This window comes from Mytilus galloprovincialis, chromosome 1 (genome assembly GCF_965363235.1).
Source record: "Mytilus galloprovincialis chromosome 1, xbMytGall1.hap1.1, whole genome shotgun sequence".
In the NCBI taxonomy this organism is placed as follows: Eukaryota; Metazoa; Mollusca; class Bivalvia; order Mytilida; family Mytilidae; genus Mytilus; species Mytilus galloprovincialis.
The window spans coordinates 120,540,556-120,563,464 of record NC_134838.1 but is presented as its reverse complement, the minus strand read 5'-3'; the positions used below and the strand labels follow the sequence as shown (position 1 = coordinate 120,563,464).

Genomic DNA, 22,909 nt, shown 5'->3' with positions numbered 1-22,909 from the left:
AAAGCAGTATACTACTGTTGCCTTTATTTTTTGATAATGTAATTACCGTCTTGTTAACATGTCATTGAAATCAAATTATTACACTAATAGTTATCACCTGACTTGATTCTTATTCATACAATTATTCGAACAAGTTGTTTTATATTGAGATTTTTAAAACTTAATTCAAAACAAGCACTATTCACATGTATCACGTTTAAACGAATAACATTATTAGAAGCTTTTTCTGTTGGCACTACAACTATTATAACTTGGGCTATTGAAAAGTGTTACATTGTAGTTTTGAATGCGATCCTGGATGCATAATCTTTCATAGCTTTGACCCAATCAGATAAAGTTTCCAGTTTATTTGAGTAAGATCAATCAAAATCATTTATGATTAGATGGTTTCAAGATATATCCATCTGATTTATACTATGCAATACAATAAAACAAAACTGCATAAAAATTACCTTTATGAACTCAGTGATTAGTAGGCTACAAGACATATTAAAAAAGAGGGACGACAGATACCAGAGGGACAGTCAAACTCATAAATCGAAATTAAACTGACAACGCCATGGCTTAAAATGAAAAAGACAAACAGACAAACAATAGTACAAATGACACAACATACAAAAACTAAAGAATAAGCAACACGAACCCCACCAAAAACTAGGGGTGATCTCAGGTGCTCCAGAAGGGTAAGCAGATCCTGCTCCACATGTGGAACCCGTCGTGTTGCTTATGCAATAACAAATCCGGTAAATAGTCTAATTCGGTAGGTCACATTCATGAAAGGGAAGGGGATTGTAGTTACGACGTAAGGAATATATCCGATATCAGTTGTGAAACGGTTATTCCATAACGGTCAACCAACTCGTGATGGCGTCCGTAAAATTTACGAAGGGATGATTTCAACTTCACCATTTGGAACTCTTGGTTTAATAGCTTCCTTGTGAGCAGCAACCCTCTTTTAAGAAAATCATGATAGAAAATGCAAGCACGGGGATATCGTATCAATTGGTAGATATATACCCCCATATGCAGGTGCTGCTGGAAGTTCACAATTGGTAAGCTGAAATCATCTCTTTTGTCTTAAAGTTTTGTTTTCAACCGACCCTCATTGTCAATTTCTAGATGTAAGTCAAGATATGAGGCCGACTTAACTGTATCTGTAGTATCCTTTATCTCTAGTTCGATTAACTGAGCTGTACAAAACAATAAACTTACAGGAGTCATACATCAGTATGCTCAATGTGTTGATTTTTACATGTCAAATTCACCTGACTGGTACAGGAATAACCATAATTATTATAACTTACACATTGTTACATATATTTCAAACAATTCTATCGGTTAAAACCTTATCACGTGACATGAAATATTTCAGTTAATTTTCGTTTAATTGCAAGGAAGGATTGATTGATTGATTGTTGGTTGCTTTACGCCGCATTAGTACAAAAAGGGTATATCGCGGCGAGAGCTAATTCGAATATTTTTACAAGGAATGACGAATTACACTAAAAAATTATACCAGCGGTGAATAACCGTATTATTCACCGGCGAATAACCTTTTGAGTCTCTTGATTTGTACACGAGATATCTCCCTTAAATATGACGTCAAAGACATGAATAAAAAAAATGGCATCGCTCACGTTGCAGGAAGCCCATCAAGTTACGAAGAAACAAGACCAAGCAAGCGTTGGGAATTCATCTAGTGTCGACGATATCTCATGTAAATGGCCCTTTTTAGGGCCATCTATATATTACAGAAAGAGTGTACCTTTGTTGTGCATACGCAAAATATCAATAGACACAACATAGTTTTCTTACGTAAATCACTAAGTGTTTTGACAATCTGTTACAATATTTTACTTTTAATTGAAGCTGAAAGCACTCGTGGATTATCACTTACTCGAATTGACAATTTTGGATATTCCACTCTTCAGCCATAATTGCATAATGTTCCCGAAATATATTATGAAAAAAAGAAGGATTTTCTCGCTGTGTTAAAGAGTCATTGGTAGCATTTAGGTGTTGTTAGCTTTTGCTATGATTGTTGTCTCCTTGATAGTTATCAAAAGTACCAGGATTATAATTTAGTACGCCAGACGCGCGTTTCGTCTACATAAGACTCATCAGTGACGCTCAATCGAAAAATTTATAAAGCCAAACAAGTACTAAGTTGAGGAGTATTGAGGATCCAAAATTCCAAAAAGTTGTGCCAAATACGGCTATTGTAATTTATGCCTGGAATAAGAAAATCCTTAGTTTTTCAAAAAATTCAAAGTTTTGACATATTCCCCATTTTCATTTTCAATTTTAGAATGTAAGAATTTGCCAAGCATTTCTATCCTGTTTCAATCGGAGAAGAAATACGGTTCGAGAACATGTATGATAATTCTCTTATATCAGATTTTTTTTTTTTTTTTTAACAACACAATAATTTTATTCATCAAATATTGCTTGTTACAAAAACTATCAAGATTCCAAGCTTCTCTTGATTACCCTGTTACACTCCACTGACTACCCAGGGAATAATCAGCTGATTAGATATACATTGTATTAGGTCAACAGTTACTGTAGAATAACATTACTATAAAATTATTCATTTGTTATGTTATTTTTAATTTTTAATAACATTGGACTTATTATCTTATCTCTATTTGTGTCTACTCTCTTATTAAATTCATTCACAAAAATTATGTAGACATCTATACTTTTTGTTTTCTGTTCAGATACATAGTATGTCTTATATATAGAAAAACTAAGTATTGTAATTAAAAAATTGATGGAGAAATTCTTGTTGTCTGTGATTTTGTACCCAAATATTAGGTGTTGTAGTTTTATCACAAAATCTATATTACATCTTATAAGGAGGTCATCTATTTGTTGCCAAAATCTTGTCAAATAAGAACACTTATAATGATTATAGTCTTCTTCTAGGTTACAAAAATTACACATATTATTGTTAGTTATTTGCCATTGTGATAGAAGCTTTTTTGTTGGTACAATAAATTGTAGCAGTTTCCATCTGAAAATTTTTAATTTATTTTTAGTTAAAAGTTTAAAAATAAAATTATACAATGACCTCATATTTGGAGCTTCTTGCATTGATACAACTTTAAGCCACTTGTTTATCCCTATTGATGGTTCGTTTAGATTGCTCACTAGTGAATCATATAACATTTTATTTGAAAAACCTGTAGTCTCAAAATAACGATTTTTCCATGTGATCTTATTTCTCTGGACATTTACTGTACTTTTAACAGAATTTTCTTTTTTAACAATATGAATCCAATTATGTGGAATAGATTGTTTCAATTTATGAAATTCAGCAATCCAGTTTACCTTACTCTTTAATTTTTAAAAATATTATTTTCTGATTTTGACATAGTTTCGTCAAGAATGTCATTTAAGTATATTATATCACTCTTTATCCAGTTTTCAAAGATGATTGGTTCATTATGAAATGTAATGGAGTTATTTCCCCATATTATTTGCTTTCTTACATCAAAATATGTGTCTGGTTGTTTTGTTTGCCCACCCCAGTCAAAATCCAAGCCTTTATTACTTCCCTATAAAATTCGGGAACATATTTGAAGTATTCTAAATGTTTTATATCATTTAAATTCATGTTGAAAATAAACAAAATATTATTTGACACTTCTAGATATTTAAAAGGTATAAGCTTCCAATTGGCAATTTTACCATTAACAAGTCTATATACCCATGATGACTCTGATATATCAGAAATTTTACAAATGTTCCAAATGACCTATTTTGAGTAATAACCAACAAACTCGATTTTGAAGCGAATGACATAAATATTCAACAAACCCTGTTATCTTTATTGACGTCATAAAAAACTGTATCTATTAAAATCTCTTCCTTGACAGTACTTACATGAGCCAGGACTAATAATCATTGAAGATAAGTACCACAGAATTATACATGTACTTGTACGCTTTAGCGCTATCTATGTCCCGTCATGGTATTGATGCGTCAACGTCATTGTCGTTTCATCATTGAATTGTTCATTTATAATGACTCTTTTTCCAAAATTAACACAACGCATTATACCCTTAACGATCACGAGATGATATCAAAAGAATCAGTCACTATCTGGATATGAGATATATGTATCAAATCTTTACCTAAACTGTACTTACACGAATCAGGACTGATAATTTCAAAGATATCAGCCTGTAGCTGGTTACGAGACACATCTATCAACCCTCTGCCAAGAAAGTTAACTTACATGAGCCAGGACTGATAATTTCTGAGATATCGGCATGTAGCTGGTTACGAGACAAATCTATCAAACCTCTTCCTAGACAGTATTGTGGGAACAGTAGGAATAGTTTTTTCAATAAAGTGTTTACAGCTCTAATATTCTGAAATATTCAATACATATGATGAAACTGTTACATTAAATGCATTCTTTTAGCATAATTCAATGCTTTTTTTTACTATTACTATTATAAATTATTCAGTAACGAAGGCATTTATATTACTGTGAGCTGAAAATATGTGTTGTGGTATACATTTACCTATTGCTCAACTAGATTGATATAACCATTGATGAGATACTAGGTTTAAACTATCATTTAGGTTATCGGGTCCTGCTTGACTTTTTTTACACCGGCTTAGCATATATGTTTTCGCCAATATCTAATAATAAGTTGAACATATTTTGCATGACACGATATTTAGCTACGTGTTGGTATCACGTGTGTACTGTTATCATCATCATTGTCAAACGTCCAAATAATTTATTTTCAACAGTTTTACTTCTTTCTAAAAGTATTAACTTGACATTTCATTTATTATTTCAAATTTCTAAATGCTAATTTTCTTTGGATTTTAAGTGATATTAAAAACATTTTACTTGTATATTTCATTGTATTCAAATATTTTTTTCTCAGTAGTTTGGATAGATTTCAAGGAAATACTTTTTGTTTTTCTAACGAAATCCTGTACAATTTGAAAAAATTTCGGTTTGCAGTTTCTGCAAATGGGCCAATCAGAATCACAGATTTTCTATGACGCATATATTTTTTGTACGAAATGAATACTTTTTGTTTTTCTAACGAAATCCTGTACAGTTTGAAAAAAATTCGTTTTGCAGTTTCTGCAAATGGGCCAATCAGAATCACAGATTTTCTATGACGCATATATTTTTTGTACAAAATGAAATAACTGAAAACCAAAACTGAAGAAATAACCTCGCATGGTGTTTTAAGCTCTTTCGTTTCGAAATAAGAGTTCAGTGAAAGACAAATGACCAATGAAATCCAAATGCTGCAAATAGTACAAGTAGTAGTCATGCTAGATCTGTAAGATGGAACTAAAAGGTACCTCCATAATGGAAAGTCTCTTATCAAGTAACAAAACCAAATACTCAAACACATTAAACGAATGGAATACAACTGACACAGGCATTTCCTTATTTATAAAATGATATACCAAACCCAGTAAAGGAAGGAGAAACAAAAATTGAATCCAAAACCACAAGTCCAAGAAAACAGACAGCATCATGTCTAAAAGAAAAAAAAACACGACAAAGAGTAATTGAATTTCACACAACGGTACAGAAAACTATCCACATAATAAACTAAAGATACCAGGAACAATATCGCCATCAAACTGAAACATAGAAATACTTTAACTGACAATACTGTTAATAAATACGTTGGCTGGCCTGTAACAAATATGTGGACATTTGTTCGTAATAGAAGAAAACCCATAATTACCAAATATTTAGGAGAAAAGCATACTGTTAGGATGAATCCATTGAAGAAGAAAAAAACACATGATATATATTGAGTAGTAGAGTTAGATCATCAAACTTTAAATGCATGAGTAATCACTATTCATCAGATCTAACAACACAAGGTGGTTAATTTTAGTGCCACAATCATATTGACATTTCATCTGGTTGAATAATATGTGTATGTAAATGACTTCACCCTAAGTCAACTCACAGTAATATATTTACTACTGATCGATATACAACATTTGAACATAGGTAAAATAATCTCTCTTTAATTTAGGCAGCGAAGTTTCTATTTTTTTGTAAGCTAGCTCTACAGTTCTATCAAATACAATGTTCGTCAATGTGTCAAACAAATATTTTACTCAGACCTAAAGTTTCGGTGATTTTTTTCAATTTATTCGGAATTAATTACAACTAAGACCAAAATGTATGCATTTGAACTCTGAAGAAAAAAGAAACCTTTTTACGAGTCTTTTTAGTCTTAGTGACTATTAATGGCATCCTCTCATAACTATGTCATGTAATTTTGGTAATGTAATATAAAACAGATGTGGTATGATTGCTAATGAGACAGCCCTCCACAGGAGACCAAATGACACACAAATTAACAACTACAAGTACACACCCGTGATATCGCGGGTCCGTGACTGAATAAAAGTTATATAACTATGCCTAAGCCTTATTTTAGTAATACCCTGATAAATTCGTGTCGATTATAAGATACACAGTTTTCTCTGCTTTCAAATCTTTCTGTTTGAACCCGTCGACCTGGAACTTATCAATTATTGGAAATATTAATTATTTGGAAAACAAAAGGTCCAGGCTATCCAGGAATGGGGTATTTTTTAATCAACAGCATTGTCCTGTATTAGTTATCTTAGAAAGTCTTGCTGATTGCTGAATAAAGCTACAATAGAGAACAATTTGACAATGATTGAATTTAGTAGTGTCAGCCCTTTGATTATGACCCGTGTATATAGCAAAATCCTAAATACACCGTTTAGTGGTGCGCCAGTCAAATGCGGAACGTACAGATAAGGTAATAGCTAACAGGTGAATATACTATTGGTATCGGTATCGGATAAGACCCGGAACTTGCTAATTATTGGCAATATTAATTATGTGGAAAACAAAAGGGTCTGGAGTAGTGTAATTTTTAATCTACACCATTGTCCTATTTTAGTTATATATAGAGTTGAATTCTTTGATTTGTCGTTTTTACCCGATGACGGCTGACAAATTGGACCTCGTAATTTGAGTGTTATAGATAGGTCACAGTACGGCCTTAAACAATGAGAAAAGCCAATACAACATAGTCAGCTATAAAAGGCCCCGAAATGACAAATGTCAAACAATTCAAACGAGAAAATTAACGGCCTAACTAATTTACACATATTAACGAAAAACAAATATGTAACACATCAAAAACGACAACCACTTAATTACAGGCACCGGATTTGGGACAGGCACTTAAATACAGATTGTGACGGGCTTAAACATGCTTAAAGGAGCCCCTTAACTCAGTGGTGTAACAGTACGAACTTAAAGGCTTAACACATAAGATAGATACAAATAAAATACATCTTACAAAAACAAAAAGTGGACGTGGACGGGTACTTATGTATCCCAACATCAAAAAGACAATAAGTACTGATCTGAGAGTACTCGAAGTTTCTGACATCTAGTTCAAAGCCACGCAGAACTCATAAAAAATATCATGCATCGAAGACTAAATTATCAATCAATACACATTCAACATGCAATGGATTTAGATGTGTTTTGTCATTTGATTTTGTCATTTGATTTTGCCATGTGATTATGGACTTTCCGATTAGATTTTCCTCTGAGTTCAGTATTTTTGTGATTTTACTTTTTAGTGTAATACGTCATAAACAGTCAGAGAAAAACATTACCTAGTGCAATGCCAAGATACAGTTATCAACATATTGTAGGTCCATAAATGTGTATATGTATATAACATATTATTTAGTTTGCTTTTAATTTACTGATAAAAAAATCAATATTAATACCAATAACAACAATATTCAATTAACTAATTACAGTGTTGCATTGGTAACCTTTTCTACAGGTACAAGCAAACTTTAAAACTTTAATTTCGCATCAATTCGTGCAAATGAAGTTCTTCTTCCTCATGCCATCAAACTTTATAACTTCTATAAGTGCCATCGAATATTTCTGTCCCTTGGTCATGCTAGTATGAATACTTAATAATATAAAATTGGTACGAATTTCAGTACACTAGATGCTCATTTCGATAATTATTGTCCCTTCAGCGATGCTCGAGTCCAACATATTTCTAATCCAAAACATTATACAAAAGAACTAATGACCCAACAGTACCTCATCATCTTTTCCGATAGTATCAATTACAAATGTAGCCAGTGTAGATGTAGTTCCAATGAAGATATTGACAGAAGTCAGTACTACCATAGCTGTACTAGGAACATTGAAAACTCTGCTGAAGGGGTACACCAGAGGAGTCATTGCAAATCTAAAATACGAATCAACAAAAAGGTATATCAATTGGGAAATAACATAACTTACATGCATCAAAAGGAAAATTGGATGAATGCAAAAGTGGTTTCTATAAGGAGAACAGTGTTTGACATTTTTTTCAAAAATGTACACGTATAAGATATGAAGTACATAACGATAATATGACTTGAACAATCTAGCAACTCATAGGAAATATATAAAATGAAGAGGGAAAAAAGATATTACGACATGACAAATCTAGCAAACTTATAAGAAATATATAATATGAAGAAGAAAAATAGAATAAGACTTGCAAAATCTAGCAAAATCGTAGGAAATATATAATATGAAGAAGAAAAAGAGAATAAGACTTGCAAAATCTAGCAAAATTGTAGGACTTTCAAAATCTAGAAAAAACTTGTAGGAAATATACAATATGAAGAAGAAAAAGATAGCACATGACAAATCTAGATAGCTCGAAGGAAATATATCATATGAAGAAAACAAGAAGAATAGGACTTGCAAAATTTAGCTAACTCGTACGAAATATACAATTGTAATACTAAAGGCGTGTTATTTGAAATTTAGTATATATTACAATGAAACTCGTGTTGGATGTTATTATTGGTTTTGAATATCAGTAAAAAGAAGTAAAAATATTGTAAAAGTACTTTTTGTGGTAACTACGTGTTTGGTGCACTATACCAAATATGAGAATCGCAAAAATTCGCAAAAAGCTAGTCACACAGACATATATTTGATTTTTTATCTTTAAATTTTTACAAGAAAAACGGGTTTGGACCCGATATGAAATTCAGTTTAGAACTCTATGAAACTATAGTGAATAAGTCTTACATGATTTGCATATAAGGGAATCTGTTGTTTGATTGGTCGAGAGGACTTCCGGTAGTTGATCTTGACGTTGGTTATCTTTCGATAGACACGTGACCGATCTTCTTTTTGTAACTAATGTAAAGAATGGCGGCGATTATGACACCGACGTTAACGAAAATTATTTTCACTGCACGTTGCTCGTTAAATGAAATAATACACAAAATCATTCGTTTGAATGATAATCAGAGTTTTTGCAGTTTACTTTTTATCAAATAGCAAATTTCATAGAGGAAATTTTTTGGCGTTACTATAACCAACAAATATATTCATGCGCCAGGCCTATTCAATGACATATATTATAAGGATTAAACGCCTTTTTACAGGAATTTATTGGTGTATAAACTGGTCCTTCGTTCAAATAGAGATAAAAACTTGATATTTACCCATATAATATCAGCAGTAGGAAAAGAACTTCAAGATTTCCTGGCCCAACATAAGCTTTTGTTTGGAAAGCAAAGAAAATAACAATACATAGAATTGATGCTATCCAGTATTTTATCTGAAAAAATAATATAAAAAAAATCAGAAAAACAAGATTTTTGAAAGCATAAGTTATATATGTACAGTACGTAAGGTTAAAAACCATCACAACCTGCTCAATTACTATTGGATAGATATTCAAAAATGCTTTCGAAGTTTTACAGTTTGTTATATTATCTGAACTGGTACCCCATATTTTAATGCTGTCTTTATTCGGCTCCGGTCAGACGTTTTATTGAATGCCTGTCAATCAAATACTAAATTGTATTTAATTTTTTGTTTTGTCAGAACATGGTTACGTAAAGGATATAAGCCGATAACAGTCCATTCTGTAAAATATTGGACAATATTTTACAGAATGGACTGTTAGAGGCTTATATCTTACTTAAACATTGCTTAACATGTCAAAAAGGTGAAAAAATACAATCAAATTAAAAATGTTTATTTTTATGAAGCGTGAGAATCGTTTTATAAATCAACTTTCTTTAAGATTAGGACTCAGGGTATGCGTATTATGATTTTTGCATGCGAAAGGACTACTCTAAATATGTACCGTGACTACCTTTACATGCGTTTTGTGTTTCAAAATGGATAAAGACGTTGGAAGTATATTCCTAATGCAAAAAAACGAAGAAAGTGGTGCTGTTATTAGTGATTGTGCTGTTTCAAACTTTGGATTAAGATCAAATGTGTATTCAGATATATTCGAGTTAAGTGTGGATTACAAGGAGGATATAGTTTTAGCAGCTAATAATGGCAAGTTTTATATATATTATATTTCAAAATGTAGTCCTCTCTTATTATTTTCTTGTTTCTTCTCGGGTTTCATTTCTTATTAGGTGAATGGGAAAAAAAGGAAAAAAAACACATGTGAAGACAGGTTCACGTTGAACCATATTAAGTGCACCGCAGTCGATTTTGTTTCAAATATATAATTTATAGGAACAAATGAAGAGATAACAACGTGCAATCATTTTACATTCTTTTGTTGATCATCGGAATTTTCAAGAGAATGTTATTGTTTACCCAAATGGTACCGCCTGATAATCCCTTCCCCTTTTTATCTAGTATTTTCCTGTTAGGTCGTGTCACCTCTTTTTTTCTGTCGTTTATTTGTGTGTTGATGTTCCTTGTGTTTTTTCTTTTTAATGTTAACGGAACATAATTTTGTCTCTCGATTTCCTTTTGCAAATAAAACCTCTTTCTAACATTTAATGATCACTACGAACAAAATGCGAATTGAATACACGGTTAACAGATATCATGCGGTAACGTTTCCTTAATTCTGCTTAAGTTCTCTTATTTATCGTTGGTAAAGGCGAAATGTTGCATTATATTCATATTCAAGCAATAAAAAAACCAAGAACTTGTAAATCAATGCAGAAACTTGAAAATTATAACAACTATTGTAGTCCTCTAGTTCAAGCAAGATCTAGATTTGCACTTTTTACACAGGATGATATTTATGTTGTTTATGGTCCTTGTATTGCGGCGTGATCGAATTGGAAGTGTTAAAATAAATTTGAAAGTGATTTTTTTTCCTCAAGAAACTGTTTTGACGAGTGACAAAGTTATGATATTGAAAGGTGACTTTAATCAAAAAAATAAATTTTGTAATCGTCATTTGTTATTTGGTTCTATGATGAAAACAGTTGGCGGAATTGATAGGATTTTTTTCAGTGATTGGACTATCATTTACGAATCAGTAATGCTACCTTCAGCTGTCCAATATTTTATAGAAAGAGGAGGGCTATTCTTAAAAATATTGGACTGTTAAAGGTAACATAATGGTTTCTTACAGGTAAATGATAGTCCAATCACTGAAATTAAGAACGGGTACAGCAATAGAATGAGGTCACAACAATGTTTTGAATAATGATCAGTTGACCTTTTCTGGTACCTTACTTATTTAATACAAAATGAACAAATTAAAATAACAATCTTTTATAGACACTTAATTTGAGTTTAACATTTCTGACATTGTCATATTATCGGCAGGTTTAGCCATAAAACCAGGTGCAACCCACCATTTTTTCCTTATAATGTGCTGTACTAAGTCAGGAATACGGCAGTTGTTATCAAATAGCTCGTTTCTATGTATGTTGGCTTATGATTTTGTTCATGTCGTTCAGTGTTCATGTTGTTCCCTTCTTTTTCTTATATAGCTGATGTGTTCCCTTGGTTTTAGTTTGTAACTGAGATTTGTTTTCTCTTAATCTATTTATGACCTTTGAACAGCGGTATACTACTATTGTCTTTCTCTTATTATGCATAATTTCGAGAGCAAAAAATCAAGTATTGTCAAATGGTAGGACGTGTATGATTAGCTTATTCAGTTATTATGGAGACCGAGAGATCTTAATTACATATGCACATTTTTGTGATCTGTAGATTAGCTCAAAAGGTATATTTTAAATATAATCATTTTTATCTTTCAGATAATTTTTTCTTTATTGAGTATGATTTCCAATTTTCATGACGACGGTCGCTGGTTAGTTCCGGTTACTCCGATTGCTTCAACCAGTAACATCTATGAGTTTGACTGTCCCTCGGGTATCTTTCATCCATCTTTTACCACCAGGATATAGAAAAGAGTGCTTAATGTGGCGTTAAACACAAACAAGCCATTATTCAGTTCATTATAATATTACTTACCATATCCCATAGAAAGTTCGACAGCCAGTAAATACATGGATTGACACCACTAACAAATTGTAAATGTTTGAAGTCAGATGATCTTTCTTCTATCAACACCAAGATGAAACTAGCAGCTATATATGACATGGAAAATATCAAACAGATAGCCATGATCAAATCTATAATACTATCGGCTCTACAAAAAGAAAAAAAATGCACTGTGAACAAACTATTATTTTCGAATTATCTACTGTTTCTAATGTTGTAAATTAATTTAGGTTAAACTTTCGTCTAAATTACGATGATTAAGCCGTTTTTTTTATGAGAAGTCATCATAGAATTGCTTCAAATGATATATTAATTATATCATAATTGTTATAAGAAACTCGAATTTCATCCTGATATTTCAAATCATGAATCCTTTTATTAACTTTTAAGTTTTATTGAAATATGTATCTATATTAACAATGGTATTGGCTTACAGCATTTCTTCAGTAACTTGTTTCACAGTTGCATTCATAGGATAATTTACTGTTGTTATACCATACTGTTCTGGGATCTGACCAGGGTTCAGTCGGCTACGTAGGATCAGATTATTCATCACGTTCATGTAGGAAACAATAGCTGTCCAACCGTCATTGTTGTACCATACCTGTATTGACAATGTGTTATCGAAGCTGAATCAAATTTTCCTTCGATCTTGCTGACTGATAATTTTCTTTCTCAGCGGTATCAATTGATATGAATAATTATCGCTAGAAATAAGGACGCATGTACCCATTGTCATGAAAATAACAACGTAGTCATTTTAATAAAGTAGCTATAAATAGATATCATTGGTCATATCAACTCGATTACTTTTCTCACTTTCAACGTACCGGCTCAAACCAGAAATCAATCTCTGTGAGATGATCAACAATAATCTATTCCCTTATGAAACTGAATTGTTTGCCGCAAACTTGCAGCAGACTTACTGCAAGCTTGCGGCAAACAAAAAGTTTGCAGGAACACAGAAAACAGTGTTTGAAGATGTTTGCCGCTAGCTGCAAACTTCCGGCAAACATTGATGGAAGCTTGCGGCAAGTTTGCAGAAACATCAATGTTTGCCGTAAGATTGCCAGAAAGTTTAAAATAATAAAGAATGTTTGCCGCAAGATTGAAGAAAACTTTGATCAATCTATATGTTTGCCGCAAGATTGCAGGAATTACACAATATTGACCAATATTGTCACTTCCTTAACAATTTGAAATTGTGGCTAGGTGACATGTTGGTTGTGTTTGGAAATGCATTTCACATATAAGAGATCAAGGAGGCATTTTGGTTCAATAATATGGGATAATCAGTATGTAATTGTGTAAGTACAAATGATTCATCGAACTGCATGTTTTAATAAAATAATTAATGTTATCATCATACATAATTAAGTAAGCAACTATATATACATGTATGTGTGATTGAAAAACTTAATCTATTATAAGTTTGAATTTGTAACTGCACCATCATGATCATGTTTATTAAGAATTCTGTAATGCAATTATTACCCAGCTTTATACTCAATACACATTTGAGATTTTACCTTTTTACATTTTTAATACAAGTATATAATGTCATTTGAGAACGACTCCTGCTCCTTTTACCAAACTCAAATGCATGTATGTATTTCCTTATATCTCATGAGTTTGCAAAAATTCTTTCAATGACTGTTTATATAAAGACAGGAATTGACTTTTTAAAAATGTTACTGTGTAATTTGAAAATGATAAATTGAATGTGTCTACACACATGACATTGGTATATGTGTAGTTCCTGCAAGTTTGCCGCAAGTTTGCCACAAACAATTGCCGCAAGCTTGCAGCAATCAATTGCCGCAAGCTTGCGGCAAATCTAATTTGCATAATTATGTTTGCAGCAAGCTTGCCGCAAACTTCATTTGCATGGTATAATGGTTGCGGCGAGTTTGCAGCAAACGTTTGCTGCAAGCTTGCGGCAATGTTTGCTGCAGGGCTTATTTTTCGGTAAGGGTAAAGATCAGAGTTTCTAATGTCACAAAGATGGACATATTTTATCCGTCCAATTGCAATAACTTCAATATATATTGCTTGTTTCCGTAAAAAATCATAACCTACAAGACATGTATGTAGAATTGAAATCGCTTTCATTGTAAATTGTCAGAAAATATCCGTTTTTACTTGGTATAAGACCTGCCAAAAAAAGTTAATCGGCTCCCATTATAGACCTCGACAAAGACCTAACTGATATCAAACTATTGTAGAATAACAAATGTCTTTCAACTTCATACCTTGGTAGTATCCTGTGTAATAGAATTTTGTAGAATTTTCTCAAGGTCATACCAAAATTCAGATTGAGGGATGTTTTCAAACGTCTCTCGTATTCTGTTTGGGTCCAGTGTTGAGCTGATATTGTTGACATCTCCAAATGAAAATCCACCATACCTAGTCAACGTATTCAGAAAGAAAATAAAACACCGAAAATCAAACTGTCATAAATATAACAGACAAAACTAAATTGGATCAACTTTGTTTGAGGGAAAAAAGTGAAAAATACCGAGGAAAATTCAAAACGGAAAGTCCCTTAGCTAATGGCAAAACAGGAAAAGCTTAAACAGATGATCAAACAAATGGAAAACAATGTGTCATATTCCTGACTTTTTACAGACATATTGAATCTGGTATTTGTTGCATATACAAGTAAATTTCTTCTTCTTATGCAGAACAATTATAAATTTCGCAGTTACAATTCAGATGGTGTTACCTCTAATTCTGGTATTGTTTCATTGTCTTGACCAACCAATAATGAGGTAGATGTATTATAAAAAAAAATAAAAAGATGGGGTATGATTACAAACGAAGCAATTATCCACTAGAGTTCAAATGACGTGGAAATAAGTATTTTTAGATCACTGTACGTCCAATGAGATCAAATTACACATCTTCAATAATCAGAAAAAATGTGTAATTTGAATTGTGGCAATACCTAGTTACTGGCTAATGGGCAGTTAATCTTCCCAGAGAAGAGGTATTCCACAAGAATATGTTGATTGATATTGATTGAAAGTGGAGAAAATGATATTTAGAATGGCATACAGATGGATAGACAGACATAGCGTGTGACATGATGTTTGTCTCTATCACTAGCAGCATTCCACATAAACAACTAATATGTTGTCCCTATTCTTTATATTCTAGTTCTGCTTGAGAAAAAAAATCGCAATGCCTTATAATTTCGAAGATACTATACCCATTATAGAATCTGGTATTTGTTAAATATACATGTGTGCGTGCATGGCTTTCACTTATTTTGCCTCCCGTTTAGAAAAAAATGATAACTTCCGCAATTACAATTTAAGTGGTGTTACCTCTTATTCTGGAACGGCTTCATTGTCTTGACCAACCAATCACTGATGTTACGACCAGTCATGTTATATAGATAGTCTGTTGTTGGTAGTAGTTTCTTTGGTGGTTCAGGACCTCCAGCACCTGCCAATGTATAAAGGTAAATTTAAACGAAATGTGTTTAAAAATATTTCTTAAAATACTTATTCAATTGCAGAATAAATACTTACATGGTCATGCTAGGTCTAACTTATGTTTAACAAGTCAGGAATATGACAGTTGTTATTCATTCATTTGATGTGTTTGAGTTTTTGATTTTGCCATTTGATTATTGAATTTTCGTTTTGAATTTTCCTGGAAGTGCAGTATTTTTATCATTCTACTTTTTACCAATCTAATAATTGCTCTAATTTTCATGTGTTGTTGTCTGTTTATTAGAACGTCTTGAAAAAACACGTTTTTTTTTAACTGATCATAAATTTAGGTATTCGATGGTATTGATTGCCATCTAGGTGTATTATAAATCAACATTATAAAGCAATAATACCCCATTTTTCTTTTAATATGATATTATTTATTCTTCTTATTTTATTGACATTACACTGTAATCAACTAATTCGATAACGTTTTAGAAGTTTGATAAAGAGAGAGGTGACCTAACTTGTAAACAATCATGTGTTCTTAATCATGTGATCTTAATCATGTGATCTGAAATGATGGTGTGCTTATTAATCTACTTGACAACTTTTGCTACCAACAGAAAATGTAAATTATGAAAGGACCTGAAGTCCACTAAAATAGTGACCGTGTGACAGTTAATTCCAATATTTTACAGAGTTAACTAGTAAATGTGCATAGAACTGTTTTCATAGAATATTTACCTGACGGACACACTTGAAATCCACTAGAACAGTCACATTGTGGACAGTCTAAATGATCATACCCAGGCAATCTACCATCCTCTATCCACAGAGATTCATAACTATCTTTTCTACAGGAATATCCACTGAAAAAATAATATTTACTGATAATGTAAAACAAACGTGGACAAAAAGTACTAGTAATTTTTTTTTAAACCAAACGTCATCATTCCGTTTGAGATACTTTTGTACTCCGAATGCCTAATTGTTTCAACCATTTTCATGCTTTTTTGTGATTTAACTTTTTTCTTAAAAGCATTTTTAAAAAAATTCGCATTGTAGAAAATAAAAAGGATGTATTTTTACACTCTAAAAAAACAAACTGCCAAGTTTAATGTATTGACAGGCTTCATGGTTCCTTAGGGTCATATCAAATCTTACCAAATTTCACCCAAATGTTATCAAACTTGATCAAAAAATGCAAAGAAAACATATCAAAAGAATTATTCGGTCTTAGAACGATTGACTGGCTTTCAAAGCCTATCTGCTTACTCGATTTATTTTTATTAGACGCACACTACATCTAGGGGTTGCTATTCTAATAGCACATGTGTATGATGATCACATTTATACCAAGACTACTGGACGTCAATTCGGATTAGAAAGGGTCTACTTGATAGGAGGGAATTATATAAAGAATGTTAAAAATAATTTGGGTCTTGAAATTTATGTCGAAATTAAACAAGATTCTGCTTTACTTAATGACATATTCTGTTTGGGTTAAAAGATATTGTTTTACGAACTTTGTCTCGAATGCCTAAACAATTGTAAAAAAAGGTTTACCGATGTTCCAATTTACTTAATTCATAGAGAAATGATTGTGCCCTTGTTAATTAAATCTATATAGTGTGAACACAAACTTTTCTTTTTCGGTCGTAATTTTACAGTTTGGTGCAAACCTGATTTGTTTAATCCTTGGGTCCATACATCTATTGCCAATCCATGGTTTTGTCAGTAAAGTTTTTGTTAAGTTTGCACCAATACCAATTTCATTACCATCATTGCTGCAAAACCAAACAGTTTTGATATCAACGGTCTATATAACATAAATTCCATTAAATGATTCCAAAAAACTTCATTTTAGTAAGCCACTTCTATTTGTATTTGATATTATTAAGAGTCTCTAAAAATTTCACACTTTATTTTGTTATATTAGTTCAAGTATGAGTTTGGATGACAGAAATGTACCGTCTGCGACTATATGTTTTAAACAAAAACAGCTAGAATACATAAAAACATTGTTATTTGAAACAACATTGTCTTCATCATAAAACGCATCTTTGGCAAAAAAGCAGGTTGTCAGACGATTTTAATAATGCAAACTTATATGTCTTGTGTTGATCATAATTTTATTTATTCTATGTTTCTATCTATCAATTACGTTTTCCCATATCAGTTTTAGGTAAAAACACAGAAACATTGGTAAAAATCGTCAATAAATGACAATAAATCCAATGAGGATATAAAAAAGAAGATGTGGTATGATTGCCAATGAGACAACTATCCACAAAAGACCAAAATGACACAGACATTAACAACTATAGGTCACCGTACGGCCTTCAACAATGAGCAAAGCCCATACCGCAAAGTAAGCTATAAATGGCCCCGATAAGACAATGTAAAACAATTCAAACGAGAAAACTAACGGCCTTATTTATGTAAAAAAAAATGAAAGAAACACAGATATGTAACACATAAACAAACGACAACCACTGAATTACACAAGACGCAATATAGAAAACTAAAGACTTAGCAACAAGAACTCCATCAAACATTGGCGGAGATCTCCTTTATGAAGTCGTCCGACAGTTTAAATGGGACGGACAAAATGTAGTTGTAGATCTCATCATTGTGAACATTTGAACTCTTTCACATTTTATCTATCTATTTCAAGGTTTTAGGCGCAACTGGCATTTCACTCCCCTTTATTCTCTGTTTATCCATGTAGGTCGATAGGCAGGATCATCGGACATATTTCAAAAATTTAATATCACAATGATGATTCTGGCAGAGTTTGGATAAATTTTGCCCAGTTGTTTTTATAGATATCTGTAGAATTTAATTACAGTGAAGGACGACAAGTGTGGACAGACGACAAGTGATGAGAAACACTCAATTGGACATTTTGGCATTGAGGCTAACAGTTGATTATCGGAATTGAACTTTCATCTGGTTTCTTGCTCATGATCAAGACAATCTACACTTAAAACAAAATATACTTATTTCATTTTTTTAATTCAAGAAACATGTCAAAGAACTGTCTTTTACTAACAACACATATATATGTAGTATCATTTCTATGTGAACTAATTATAGACATATAATGTCTATGACAGTGAAAAATACTGCAGTTGTATTATGTCTTATTAGAAATAAATAATCGTACATGTACCTAAAGAATGTATACTGATGTAGTGCTTCTTTTGTAGATGTAAACGACCATGGATAAAGTTCCAATGGAGGTTCACCGTCTGGTGGTGGTCGATTAGTTACCATGGTTATGTAACCCAATATATATAATACGGGCAAAACAATCTGAAATAGATCACAGTTTTCAATATGGTAGATAACCAATAAAATATAATCAAATAGTTTTAATTAAATCATTTGACTATCAATTAAAAAGGCTATTTTGTACTTGTAATTCGAGAAAACATTAAAGAAAGTAAAGTTAAAGTCAAAGAATTGCAAACTATTTGCAGGTAGTTTTTAATTTAGCAACATCTAAGATGCATAATTACAGAAAATTAATAACACATTGTTTCTTAAAAATATACCTGAAAGAAGAGTGCTTTCTTGTTACGTCTTAGTCTCTGGAACCTTCTGATAAAAATAGCTTTAAACTGCTGAAGTTTGAGTTTCAATCCTGTGTGCTTAACATGGTCTTTATGGCTAAAGCACGTCTCGATGCCCTTTTCAATGTTAGGAACTGATACAACAGATTCTGTGAAAACAATCAGTACTTGATATTGGTACAGAATCTTTTTTTTGTGAACAAATCTGTCCTATATCTATTTATCTTAACTAAATCGAATATAAAAGGTAAAAATATTATATGACTTACTCTAAAACTGAATGCTACGCAGTATATGGTAAAAATATGGCTGTATTCATGAAAAAAAGTCAAATAGCGTTATAATATTGTATTTCGTTGAACACATAAACTCGTGGTTCACCTGTACCCACGAAACTCACGAAAAGTGATATCCAACGAATAATACTGAATACATGGTATTCCCATCTAAGTTTGTAATACCCCTTCAGTCGAAGTCGCAGAAGATATAAAACTAAGCCAGGAATGTCACATTATATACTGTTACCCTGTCTGAGACCTGAATTACGCATGGATTATTGATTATCTGACTTAATGATTTTGTCCTGTGCCAGGTATTTCTTTAACATTTACATTGCAGTATATTTATTTGTTATATTTTTATTGTTTATTAATATTTTGAGTAATTAATTTCATTGCACGTTTTTCACCTTTACCAATTTGATTTGTTTAGAATATTTCGTCAATAAGATTTTCCGAATTATTGTCTAATGTATGCATGTTTGTGTGGCTTTTTACAACGAATACATTTTAAACTGAAAAGCTAACAATATTTGATACAACTGCCACACACAAAATAGAAAAACCCACTAAAACGCGGATTATTGAGGGAGAGGACATCATCAATATATATCTTAAAGTGAAAATAAAAAATGAAAGATGCCTTTCTTTTAAAAAAAATGCAAAGAAATCAAAAGATACAAAACATCGTCTGATTAAAATGATGCATCCTTATAATTATAAACTAGAACATACTATAATTTCCCCTCTCCAATTTCGTCCTTTTTGATTCATCATTTTCGTCAACTCCTGTCTCAACAGCTACTCTCAGGAATACCTGTTTATAAAAATCACATCGTGCACGAAATTAATAACGTAATGTTTCCTTTCACCTTCAAATACTGACAGAATTTAGTGTACCAATATATATTTCTGTCCCTATGGATTAAGTCAAATTTATTGCTGTAATTATCATTGAATGATTCAGATATTTGAAGAATATTTTGTTGAAAAAATCTAGCTTATTGAAGGGAAGTAAAGAGTTGTTCCCTTATCAATTAAGGTATACTCACGTTCCCTCACCTCTCTAGATATACCTAGCTGGATATCTCCATATCTTTATGATATGACATGCTGGGAATAAACCCCTAACCTCAGTAGATATACCAAGCTAGATATCCCCATATCTTTATGAAATGAAATGCTATGAAAAACTACTAACCTCCTCTAGACTGGTATCAGATAAACCAAAGCTAGATATCCCCATATCTTTATGGCATCTTTCTAACTGCTCAAATAATTGTTCAAACTGTCCAGAATGAGCTGCCTCTGATGGTAGTTGATATGTAAGCTCTGTATTGTTCTCTTCAACAAGTTGTGCATTCTTCACATATTGAAGAATAAGTTCTGTAGTTCTTCGGCTTGAAAATCCTTTGCCGTTGCCCTTCCCATCATCCTGTACTAATGTCAGATAATATCCATTACCATACTGTGATTTCAGATAGAGGCTAGAACCACAACAGCATAGTTTACCTTGTGAGATAATGGCAATTCTGTCACCAAGTACATCGGCTTCATCCATGTGATGTGTAGACAGGATAATCGTTCGTCCTATAAACACAAACAATCATTGACTTTATTGAATATTTACATTGTAAGATTTTCAAAAGTTACTTGTTTTGGACTTAGTTAATGAATGTTTCGATTCTACTTTTCCCCATGGTTCTGTATTTGTTTTTTAGACGTAAGATGTCCAGTTTTATATTTTCGCTGTTTTTGTTTTAAAGGAAATATGAAAAATAGTGTTCTCTGTAAAATCTAATTTTATCTAAAGAATTGCATTAATGAATAAAAATTTGTAGGATAAAGCTCGAATTGTGTGGTATTACTTTATCGTTTTCAGATGAGAATGAAAAAGCTTCACATCATAAAGCAGAAAGAAAAATGATATAACATAAGAACAACCATTATTAGATAGCATTTAAACTAATCAATCCATAACCTTGCTCTTCTTTATATGTCATTAAAGATTAGAAATTTCTTAATGATAACTTTAGTGCCAAATTACAAAATTGGAAACTATATAGTAAAAAAAAAAGAATGAAAAAACACAATATAAAATGAGATCTAGTCTAAACATTTACCTTTTTTTAGTTTGAGTAAGAGTTCCCAAATCTCTTTCCTGGCATATGGATCAATACCAGCTGTAGGCTCATCAAGAATAACTGTTTTGGCATTACCAACAAAAGCTATAGCTACAGACAGCTTCCGCTTCATACCACCTTAAAATAAACACTTATATTCAAAATTTCTTCTATATAAATACATATTACATGCTTTCGGTTGCAATTAACTGATTTTACGCTTAAATCCGTTTTTACTGTAAAATAAGGGTTCATTTAATATGGTAATAGTTTTAAAAAACAAAAGCATAAGATGTTAAGTCAAACAAAGAAAAAAAACCAAGAGGACAACTAAACTCATGTTAAAAACATTTTATCTTGCAATACGATATACAATTGAAATAACACATCACATTCGAATCCCCTTTGGTGTTTTTTTTTGCAGGACATCAAACAAGAAGCTGTCAACATCACAGCAAACCAGGTTTTACTTACATTTATTCTTGTTAACTGATCAAGAAAATGACAACACATGAACAGAACACGTTCAAACTGAAAATCAAACCTGAACCCATTTGTCTTCATAAACAAACACGAAAGGAATTGACTGAAAGGTTCTTAATTCATCGCATGAAAACAACATAAAGATCAGTCTTACTTCGTTTCTTCTATGTATGTTTGCGTTTGTTTTTGTTGCACTTCAGTGTTTCTGTTGTTCCTTTGTTTTCTCTTATTGTTGATGTTTTACTCCTTGGTTTAGTTTGGAAGCCGGATTTGTTTTCTTTCAATCGATTTATGACTTTTGAACAGCGGTATACTACTGTTGCCTTTTAAACAAAAACCATTAATCCTGATCGGCTCAAGTTAAAATCGCCAAAATCAAACTCGACTTTAATCTTACCATTAAATAATCATGTTCAAATTTGATAAGGATAGTTTATTAATCGCAACGAATATGCCATAACGCATACATATTGTCAACTAATCCAGGACCATAACATGAATTTCAAATTTTAAAGTCTATTTGAAGGTACCTCTCAGTTTTGTCACGCGAAACATTATTTAAAATATGAAACGAATTGGTTAAATTTGATCTCTAGTTATAACATACAAGAATGTGACCCTAGTACACGGATGCCACATCCGCACTATCATTTTCTATATTCAGTGGACAGTGAAAACGGGGAAAAAT

At 31.9% G+C, this 22,909-nt stretch overlaps 1 protein-coding gene across 2 annotated transcripts in view; it reads right to left on the bottom strand.

The window, feature by feature from the left end:
• Nucleotides 1–22,909, bottom strand: part of LOC143055184 (phospholipid-transporting ATPase ABCA1-like) — a 69,613-nt gene that overhangs the window by 12,448 nt on the left and 34,256 nt on the right. For both annotated transcript variants that reach the window (XM_076228326.1, XM_076228333.1), the window contains 14 exons: nt 21,739–21,876; nt 20,817–21,205; nt 20,351–20,432; nt 19,320–19,486; nt 18,935–19,077; nt 17,442–17,546; nt 16,504–16,628; nt 15,646–15,766; nt 14,569–14,722; nt 12,751–12,920; nt 12,287–12,464; nt 9,535–9,650; nt 8,123–8,273; nt 4,244–4,379 (listed from right to left, as the gene is read on the bottom strand). In XM_076228326.1, the coding sequence (XP_076084441.1) occupies nt 4,244–4,379; nt 8,123–8,273; nt 9,535–9,650; nt 12,287–12,464; nt 12,751–12,920; nt 14,569–14,722; nt 15,646–15,766; nt 16,504–16,628; nt 17,442–17,546; nt 18,935–19,077; nt 19,320–19,486; nt 20,351–20,432; nt 20,817–21,205; nt 21,739–21,876 (2,175 nt within the window). The remainder of the gene's footprint in view (nt 1–4,243; nt 4,380–8,122; nt 8,274–9,534; nt 9,651–12,286; nt 12,465–12,750; nt 12,921–14,568; nt 14,723–15,645; nt 15,767–16,503; nt 16,629–17,441; nt 17,547–18,934; nt 19,078–19,319; nt 19,487–20,350; nt 20,433–20,816; nt 21,206–21,738; nt 21,877–22,909) is intronic.